The following is an 11,067-nucleotide window of genomic DNA, read 5'->3' on the forward strand; positions in this document are numbered from 1 at the left end:
CCCAGGCGTCCCTCAGGAGTCATCTTCACACAGTAACTTCTGGTTTGGCTGTGAGTGGATTATGAATTAGGGGTGCAATGATGAGCCCTGAATTCTTTCAACAATGGATTTCATTCATATCTGTGCCCTGTTTTCTACTGACTGAAGAAAGCATGATTTCATATTGCTTCTGTATTTTTTAAGCCTTGTTCTTCCTGGTAGTTTATTACATGAACTGACACCGAGAGGTTCTTGTACAGAAGGCTATGTGCTGCACTGGAAGTGTGTTTTGTTTAATTCCCTTAATACTCACTGTGAAAGATTTAATTCCCACTTTACATGTGAGGGTAGTGAGATAAAATGAATTCAGTCTCCATACCACATGTCAAGAGCTGAGGCTGAAAACCAGACCAACTGAATCAAGATGAATCAAGTGACATTTAGTTTTTACTTATTCCTGCCTAGAGCCCTCATGGGGATGAACATGCAAAAAGTCACCTATTACCAATGCATTTCCCCCCATAGATTCATTCATTATAAAGACAACCTTAATTTTTAATACTTTGGAATGTGCTAGGTGAATTTTATAGGTTTTTGACTGACTTGACCTGCAAACTCCATTCTGAGTTGTCTTTCTGTGGTGGTGGTGGTGGTGGTGGTGGTGGTGGTGGTGGTGATGGTGATAGAGGGGTGATAGAGGTATTTACTAATCGGTTGTGCTGGTATGAGAGTGTTACTTCAACCGAGGTTATCAGAAATGTTTACAGTTACCACTCTACAATGAATAAGTCTTGACCTTTCAAAAAAACTGAAATTAATAAAATACTTCTTCTAGATCCCCTGCAGCTTCAACTCATGAACACCTCTGCCTACTACACCTACCTCCTCCTCCTCCTGAAGAGCCTGATGTACTCCATCGTCACTGCCATCTGTCTGCTTGGGAGATCAGTGTTCGATGGCAATGGGAAGAGTTCTTAATATGATGCCTACAGGGTCCACTTTTTCCCATTGGCTTTTGTCCCTATAAATGTCTGCTGAGGATCTAGTGGGGTTTTGTTTCTATGATTGGGTTATTTCCTTTCACATGTATCTTTCTCTGTAGGGTCACAATGCAGAATGGGTTTATAAACTCCTGGGCAAACACAAACTTTCACTCTGCAGCAAGAACAAATTCTGCTATGACTCAGGGGTGGGGACAGGAGGCCATCCCCAGGGGCTTCATCACTTCTCTCTCTTAATGCCCACCCACTCCCCAGCCACGCAGTACCCATGCCTCTGTGTACAGTCTGCATGCAGCTTCCAGCTGTGTCCTTGAACTCTTTTACCTTATGATTACTTGGAAGCCCTTTATTGTACATACCTAGAAGATCACCTCCTTACTGATTTACCTTTGTACTGTTTTTCATAATAAAAATTATCAAAAATCTATTTGGGCCTATATGTACTTTTATTTGGTCCAATCTAATTGAGAGTCAGGTGTAAGAGACAGCATGACAGCTGAGCCTTCCAATACAGCGCTGGTCGTAATATTGGTCAATTCCACATTTTAATTCTTGCCCTGAGATAGCCCTCATGCTACTTTCCTTGAGGGACTGAACACAGGAGAGCCACAGCCAGTGAGGTTGCCCAGGTTAGTTTCTTTCAAAGGTCAACTGATTCAGACTCATTTGGTTTCAGACAATCTGGTGTTGACTGTATAAAATGTCACAAGACTGGCAGATGTCTCAGACGTGTAGCAGTGTTTCACAAGCACCACGTTTCCTGATCTCACATGAATCCCATGAGAGCAGCGCTAACACTAGAAATATAGGGTGATGGAAAGGGTAACGGCTTGGACTCCGATCCCCAAGTGACTCGGTTTAAATATATAGCTATTTGGACTCTCTGTGACATAATTTTCTCATGCGTAAAATGAAAATACAGTGTGCCTTGATTTCTGGACTTGTGTGGATGAGATGCGTTAATTACGCTGGGTACATGCAAATCCTCAAGAGCATTAGCATCTACTGTTGGCAGCTCTACTTTGGAAATAGATTAACACACCTGTACATGCACACAAACACTAACAAGGGTGTCCACTCATTCATATATGTGTTTGTAATTCTACAAACATAGATGTATAACAAAATGTTCACGTATAGTAAGTTGTGGAAAAAATAGTAGTTGTATATTTTTCTATTTTCACTAATAAATGCATTTAGAGTAACAACTTTTATATATTGGAATTGAAATAATGTCTCATTTAAAATTGGGAAGGCTTCTGTGTTTTATTATACTCAGCTTCAGTTTCTGTGAAATGAGTGATTTAGAAACCAGGTAGATTCCCATGTGGAAACAACATAAGACCCAGCAGATAAAGGAAGAAGAAATTTAATTTTGATCTATTCCCTGATTCTCAAAAATTTGTTCAGATCTCCTTGGACAAATGCCTGGGCCTCTACTCATGGATCTGGAACCGTTTCTGCATGTGAAAAGTACAGAGGCAATGAGGGGAAAGTAGCCAATGACTTGCAGCTGTGTGGCCGATGTCCCTGCTGGTCTCCTAGGCACTGAGTGTCTCCTGTGGCTTCCAAATCCTTAACACCTTACTTCTGCAACCTAAACTGGAGTGGCCTAGACTGGGGTGTGCAAAGAGTAAGGTGAGGGTGGGGTGTAAATGCAGGACACAGTGGGTGGGATGAGGCAATAATGTGGTGATGATGTTTATTTTTCTCAGAGTTATTTTTGTGTATGTGCTCTTTCAAATGCGGTTGATTTGTGGAAAATACCTGAAGTCAAACCAGCCCCTACTGGTTGAGGCTGTGCAAGAGGTGCCTTGAGTGTTGAAATATAAAATAAAGACAGTTAAGCCACAGCCATCTTTGCTCATTTTCAAAAGGCCACAGCTAATGGAAAGGAAACATCCATCTGCACACACATGCTCCTGCTGTCAAACATACTCTTATGCTTTGAGTGATGGGTTCTCCTATATTATACCAAGTTCATTCCAAGTAGCTGCTATGTGAATTGGTATCCTTTGACCAGAACTGTTGAGATGCTTCTCCTTTAGTCCACTCCAATGACACTGTTCTGAAGGAAATAGCAAGCAGACTTGTAGCACTAGATGATCCCTGATACTTCACCAGGATCTGTGCTTTTCCATGGCATGTCATTTTGAGGCTCCTAATTTCGGTCTTGTTTTGTCAGTGTAGGCAGGGTGACACTAGACCCTTGCCCATGAAGCAATTAGCATAGACAAACTGTAGACGTTACAACAGTAGGTGCTTCTTCTTCACAAGTACACAGGCACATGGAGGCCCTGAGTTCAAGTGAATAATCGGATGTCATAGACTGAGTCATCTCATTCCCTCGAAAGGGACAAAAGTGACTGTAGAGTCAGGCTGAGCAAAGCTTCATAGAAGAGATGCACATCAGGTAAATGTGCTGAGGTGGAGCAGAGGAGGGCTTTTCAGCAACGTGAGCATGAAAACAAGTGTCCCTGGTGCCACCCAACATGAGCTCGATACAGAGAGGGTGCCCAGTCCCAAGACCCAATCTGTCCAGTCCTTGGGGAAATAAACTTCTATTGTTGAGATCACCACCCTAGGCTTTCACAGTCGGACTACACAGCATTTTCTCACCATAGACTTTACTCCTCTTGGTCTGTGCTTCAGAGCCAACTTCTGGGTGAGCCATGGTTTCCATTAGCATGGACGCCATGATAGTGCTTCAGCCCAGCATGTGTTGGAGAGAGCTCTTTCTCAGGGTAAACTATACACTAACGTCCAGCTCAGGAATCATCTGTGGGCCTGGTGTAAATGTGACTCCACTCCTGAGACAGTATAGTCTAATGGTGCCACACCACTGAGTTCTTGAGATTTAGGCCTAAAGGCCAAAATCTGCAGGCCCTCCCACCTGTTACTCTATCTTAAGAAACTTTCAGTTTATGCACAGCCTCCCACATCCCTTTTTGGTGGCACTTTCATCATTTGGTCCATTCTCAGCACAGCACAGATGGCGATGAAATAACTTGTAGAAATGGACATTTGACCCTGTCATTACATTCATTTTGTAAATATTTCTTCACCAAATATCTCCGACAAAAATAATACTTATTTTCCATTATGTAGATTTTTTCCTCTAAAGTCAGAAAAAAACTCTCAATGTCTGAGATTGGAAGAAAAGTTAAATAATTATTGTGTTTCCTCAAAACATTTTTCATTCACTTAAAATTATATTTATGTAGTACACGACACAGCAAATGCTCAAGCTATCAAGCAAAAGCAAAATATAATGGAGAGCTACAGATCCAGGGAACAACAGCTGTGCACTTGCCTGCTGTGGCTACCATTCTTTCCCCACCTCTCAACACCCAGCATCATGGGCATGAAGGTTCTTCCAAAATAGACAAAGGCAAGATAACTGGCAACAACACAGTGTAAGGGAGCTCAGTTAATTTGGGGTGGGGAGTGATATGATGGTGAAATGACAATCTGTATCATGTGCAAGAAGGAAGGCCTGGGTCACTGCTGGTCTGATGTTGTGGTCATGGCTGTAGCAGGCATGTGTGCAGCTACAGCTATGTGCATGCTTAGCAGAGACTCAAAAGAGCCCAAACCATCCAAACACCGCTGGTGGACCTTGAAGTGATTGGCATATGCAGAGGATCCAAGGAAAGACTCAGAAAAAGTATAATCTGGGAAGACTTATACTTTAGCCCATGCAGTCTATGTGCTAATTGCCTCAAATATGAATATGCTGCCCAATCCGTACAGCAAAACCATTGGCAGAGTCGAGGTCTTGCTCTATGTAATTTTGGTGTATGTAGACACAGGGTGATCCTCAAGAAGCTAGGCTGAAAAATAAACTAATTAAAAAAGAAAACATCAGAGGCATGAGTGGCCACATACTGCAGGGGATATATATCACAGATTACTTCAGTACAAACAACTTTTTCAAGGTACAAACACCAATAAAAGCAACTTTTTGGGGAAAAATCACAATCTAGAGTTGCTACAATTAAAAAAAAAATAACAGCCTGGCAAAGAATCACAAAGTTGACTATTCTTATGGGATAAACCCCTTACATATCAATATAAACTGTCCTTGAGGGTGTGCAGATAATCTCTTTAGAAGAGAAATACTTTGAAGTAGCTATAAGAAATGTGTTCAATAAATACAGAAAAATGTGTTTAAAAATACTAAGGAAAATATGACAACAAAAATCAACAAACAGATATTCTCATGAAGGATAGTAAAATTATAAAACAGAATATATATATTCATATATATCTTATATACATATATAAGAAATAAAATCTAGTTTATAAAAGTTGTACCTTGAAGTGGTATAGTCATTGAGAGCTTCAAGAGAATATTCCAGTTGGCAGATGAAACAATCTCAGAACAAGGAACTTCCTCCACCTAATAAAGGGCATCCATTAAAAGCCATAGCTGACATCATACTTAATGTTGAAAGACTGAATGATTTCCCCAAAGACCAGGAACAAGACAGGGATGTCTTCTCTGTTAAAGGTTATAGACAGTGCAACTAGAAAAATGTACATATATCTAGCAGACTGAAAAGAAAATTGGAAATGCCTTCACCCACAGATGACATGATCCTGTATGTAAATAATTCCAGAGAATCTACATGCACAAAAAAACCAAAAGAAGAACTGATAAACAAGGCCGGCATCATCACAAAGTACACATGTGATGTACAAAATATCAGTTGTGTTTCTATATACTAACATGAACAACTTGAAAATGAAATTTAGGAAACAATTCCATTTACAATAGAACCAAAAAGAAGAAAACATTTAGGAATTAATTTAACACAAGAAGAGCAAATATTGTGCGTTGAAAATACAAAACAAAACAAAAAGAAAATTACAGAGCAATGCAAAGGAAAATTAAAGAATATCTGAATAAATGCAGAGAGGATTGATGTTCATGGATTAGAAGTTTCAATATTGCCATGCTGACAATTGTTACCAAATTGATTAAAGATTCAATGCAGCAGGCTTTGTGGGCACAAATTAATTTAAGCTTGGACTAAAGTTAACATGAAAACCAAAACACCTAGAGTAGACATAATAATTTTGAAAGAGAACAAAGCTAGGGGACTGACATAGTCACCCTGCAGAAGTAGTGGGGTGGGGGGTGCACATGAAATTTGATTTGGATGTGATACTGATGATGTTGCACGTACAGAGGGTGTGGAAAGCTTTATCACTAATGAATGAAGTCCTGGGTCAGCAGGGTGAGCCTTTCAAGCAAGGGCTTACAGGCCCTGATTTCAATGCTACAGAATAATGAAGTTTCATAATTTAGCCCATGTACTGCTGGTCTAATGAAATACAGAGTTCAGTGGAAGAAATCTGAGAGTCCAGAAATAATGTCTTGTGTCTATGGTCATTTGGATTTTAATAAATACATTGAGTTGGAGACGCCTGGGTGGCTCAGTGGTCAAGTGTCTGCCTTCAGCCCAGGGCGTGATCCTGGAGTCCCAGGATTGAGTCCCACATCGGGCTCCCCGTAGAGAGCCTGCTTCTCCCTCTGCCTGTGTCTCTGTGTCTTTCTGTGTCTCTCATGAATAAATAAACAAAATCTTTAAAAAAAATAAGTATGTTGAGTTAATTCAGTGCAAGATGAAATAGTCTTTTCAACAGCTGGCTCAGCTACAACTGGATATCGCAAGGCAGAAGAATAAATTTCTTTCATTACCTCCTCTATACATGAAAATTAATTCATGATGGACCATAAACTTATGATAGAGTGAACACTAAAAAACTACATGAAAATCAGAAGAGAATCTTTGTGATACAGGATTAAAGCAAGAGGTTCTTAGATATGACCCCAATCGCATTACCCATAAAAGAATACTGGATTCTGATAAATTGGATATCATCAAAACTGAAAGCATGGGTTTCAAAAGTCCTCATGAAGAAAATGAAAAGACTACAACCTCGTAGAAAAATGTGTGCACCTTATAAAGGGCCTTTTGTCTAGAATGGATAAAGAATTCCCACAACTCAGTAAGACTTAACATCACTTCAAAAAAATAATAAAAGGGTTAAAATACATGTTTCTCTGAGGAATATATATGAGTAACTAATAAGTACATGAAAATATTTTCAAAACTTAGTACCTAGGGACAAATGAAAAACCCAAGGAGATACACACCTGCTACAATGTCTGTCATCCAACAGACAACATCTAGCATGTGTCAGTGAAAACAGAGAAAATAAACTCCTTTTAAAAGAAGTAAAGTATAATTAACATATAGTGTAATATCAGTTTCAGGTGTACAATATAATTCAACATTTTATGAGTTATGCAGTGTTAGTCAGTGATTCTTTTATTCAGTATTTATGGCATCTTTCCCTGGGGAATACCTTCCTCCCTGGGGAAACCAACTATATCACCAAAGCCAAAACACAAAGCAATTAAAACACCCTCATCCCATCAGACAAATGGCTTATAGGAAGCATTTTTGTTAGAGAAAGGTCAATTGTAAAGCACAATAAATGGACAGCCTTTTATAAATGTATAGTGTTATTAATAAACATCATTAATGATCTCCACTAGTTCATGTCTCTGGCAGCAGCACTCAGTTTCCTACTGAATTCAGTGTAAAATCAATACCTCTTACTGCCTTACTTCCCCATATATGCAAGTGAATTAAATCATTCAAGTTAGCAGGTATTTAATAATTATTCCTGTAATCTTTATTAATTTTAATAATTCAACCTTTGTATCATTTTATTATTATTTTTATATAAAATTTACTTGCAGGGATCCCTGGGTGGCGCAGCGGTTTGGCGCCTGCCTTTGGTCCAGGGCGCGATCCTGGAGACCCGGGATCGAATCCCACGTCGGGCTCCCGGTACATGGAGCCTGCTTCTCCCTCTGCCTGTGTCTCTGCCTCTCTCTCTCTCTCTCTGTGTGACTATCATCAAAAAAAATTTACTTGCAATGATGTATTCTAATAATACTTGTATTATGTCCATTTGGTATTTTTAATAATTTATGGGATTAATAAATTAATATTAATAGTAAATATATGATAACTAACAATCTTTTCGCCAGACACCCTCCTTACTGTTCTGCATGTAGTGCATTATTTAATCTTCATAAACCTATGAGGTAATTGCTGATTTTCCTTTCTGCAGATGAGGAGCTGAGAAACAGCCGTGTGAGCACGGAGTCCAGGGCTCACAGCCAGGACAGGGGGCCCGGGAACAGCGCAGAAGGCCTGGCTTTGCTGGATGCTGGAGCCTCTGCAACCCAGCTTCCCCTTGATGGCACCTAAAGGACACGGATAAGCTGGTCTCTGAGAACCTTCATGGGCACCAGGTATGAAGAGAGCCCCTCAGCTTCCTCGTCATCAGACAGGTGCCCATCACCTCCTCAAACAACCTGACCCGGTGTGGTTGCCCTCAGGTTGGTGAAACATTAAACGTCAGGTGACAGCACAGGCAGTGTTTATACAGAATATGCATGTGTATTTCCAGGACCAGGAATTGGGAGATCAGATTCCCAGGGAAATGCTGACGCCCAGCAGCAGAGCCTCGAGGGGTGGGGGACAGCCTTGCTGTGACAGCCAGTCTGGGTGCAGTACAAGTGCCCGTCACTGCCGGGGGATGAATTAGTGCCCTGGCTGCAATAGTGGTACAAGGAGCGGCACAGGGGAGCAGTGAACTGTGGGGACAGACACATGGACAGAAATGGGTTGACGGTGGGGTCCTGGGATAGAGTCCCACATTGGGTTCCTCGCAGGGAGCCTGCTTCTCCCTCTGCCTATGTCTCACATGAGTAAATAAAATCAATATTCTCATTTGAGGCTGGGAAACGGGGGCCTTGCAAGGAGGAACCCCTTACCTAAAACTGCCAAACACACTGTGTCCACACCTGGGAAGCAGGTTTTCCTGCCTGGACACCCCAGAGGACTGTCCCTGTAGGACCTGCCTGCAGCGCCCAGCAGGGGGGGCCGGAAGACAGAGGAAGGAGCAAGCCCACTACTGTAGCTTTTAACCCAGAATCTCAGTACTGAAGACAGGACCACAATTCGCATTCAAAGCAACAGCCCAGTGAGGACAAAACTAATCCCTGAATCACAAACATCCACGCAGGTTACGTAGGGCACAGGCCTCAGAGCCTGGCAGACCTGAAGTTCTCCGTGTGTCTTTTCTAGCTGGGCAATCTCAGGTGGGTGACTCCACCGCCCTAAGCCTCTGTCTCATCTGCAGAATGGGATGAATGACACCTGCTTGAGGCTTGCAGGGAGGGAATCGGTGTGTACAGCGTGTGACACTCAATAGAGTGCATTTGTTATTATTTAATGGATGGTTTCTGTTACAACCTTTAAAATTAGCCTCTCAAAAAAGGCAAGCAACTCTTAATTCACAAGTGCTGGAGGAATCTTTCCTATATTCTGGTTCCAGCACCGTTACCTGAATGATGGCTCCTCAAGAACAGCTTCTGCTCCTTGCTCCTGGCAAGTGAGAGAGATTCCTGAGTTCTGCAAGCTCTCTGAAACTTTCCTCATGGCCCCTTAGTCTTTAGAGCTTAAAAGAAATTCTCTCTCTCTCTTTCTACACACACACACACACACACACACTCACACCAACACACACACGTTGAAATCTTGTATACGGAATGGATGGTGTCATGAGTGTGTGAGATTTGGCGTTTATTAGAGTTGAGTTTGAATCAAGGCTTCATTACTTACATTACTTTGATCAAATGAAAAGTTTTAAGATTGCAATTTGCTGATGTATCAAGTGTGGTTGTTATAATCATACTTGTACTTTATTATAGGGAACAAATGGGTAAAGAATCACATTGTATGTGAGTTGACAAATAGTATTTATTTACAAAGGAATAAACTTGACCCATCCCAGGCCCATGGTGGAGGATGTCTCCAGAGTGAGCATTATTATTCTTATTCATAGTGACTTTCCCAAGGACACAGGTCCCCCAAGAGGCAGGGCTTGGACTGGAGCTGTCATTCTGTCCTCTTCGATGCAATAAATCCTCAGGGAGTTAGGAGGTATCATTCGGCCTCCAGGGCTCCCCTTTGGCAGCTCCATATGAGAACGACCTCTCCCCTCAGCACACCACTGATCAGACCATATCGCTGGGTGCTCAGAGGGCCGGGCCCCCAGGCTGGACCCATGACTGGTCAATCCACGAGGCCAGCAGATCTGGGAGGCTGGCAGGCATAGGGACTGGGTCTGAACCAGCTGTTCCCTGCAGGTTGCGAGCACCTGGCAGCCCTGGAGCCTGTGGGAAAGGCAGGCAGGATGTGAAGCTCTGGCTGAAGTTTCTGGGCTCCATTGGACTCTTCTGGAAACTGTCCTGGCCCAGCCCTGCCACTGCCCTAGCAGGGGATGGGGCTGCTGTCTGGGAAGCTGTGGAGTGGCACCAAACAGCAGGGGGCCCTGGAGCATGAACTGGGCCCTAGTCTGGCTTCCTCTCTCTTCCACTGTCAACAACTATCTTAGTCTGGTGTGTTGAGTGGTGATTTGCATCAAGGCAGGTTCTCATCCATGTGTCACCCTAGACTGACTGCGTGAAAATTCTGTTTCCTGAGAGTTTCTTCTAAATTCTGTGCAAGAAGCACACTATGTAAACTAGTTTTATTGATACACTTACAAGAATGTCTGAAACACACGCACGATACAGTGTACCATGCCTATAGATTAAACATCCAGCGTCTTTCAGGTGATTGTCCTAGTGCTCTGAAAGACAGGTATGAGTCCTCACAAAGCTCATTATGAACACTACTGACCAAGTTCACTGTGGTCACAATACAACAGAGAGAGAGAACTCAGGAAATTGTAGGACATTCTAATAATTCCTGCTAAACAGACTATTTCTCCCACAGCTACGAGGTAGCACCTCCAGTCCAGCCGAAATAGAAATATAAGCACTAGTGTGTGTGATGTCCTTGTCCCCAGGGGCACAAAGTTGATGAAGGTTTCTATCACCACCATCATCGTTCTGAGTTCTTGGCACATGGCAGGTGTGGACAGCAGGAGCCTCCAAGGAGGAGGGGCATATTTGTGAGCTTGGACTAATTCCAACCCCATAGCGAGCACA

General features: G+C 42.3%; 1 gene segment (V, D, J or C); it reads left to right on the forward strand.

Moving 5' to 3' along the window:
* LOC119864163 overlaps positions 1-1,385 on the forward strand; it is a 46,879-nt gene extending 45,494 nt beyond the window's left edge. Inside the window, 1 exon segment of the C gene segment in view lies at positions 815-1,385. Within this exon segment, the coding sequence occupies positions 815-957 (143 nt within the window).
* The last annotated feature ends 9,682 nt before the right edge of the window (positions 1,386-11,067 follow it).

Source organism: Canis lupus, chromosome 18, assembly GCF_011100685.1.
Source record: "Canis lupus familiaris isolate Mischka breed German Shepherd chromosome 18, alternate assembly UU_Cfam_GSD_1.0, whole genome shotgun sequence".
NCBI lineage: Eukaryota > Metazoa > Chordata > Mammalia > Carnivora > Canidae > Canis > Canis lupus.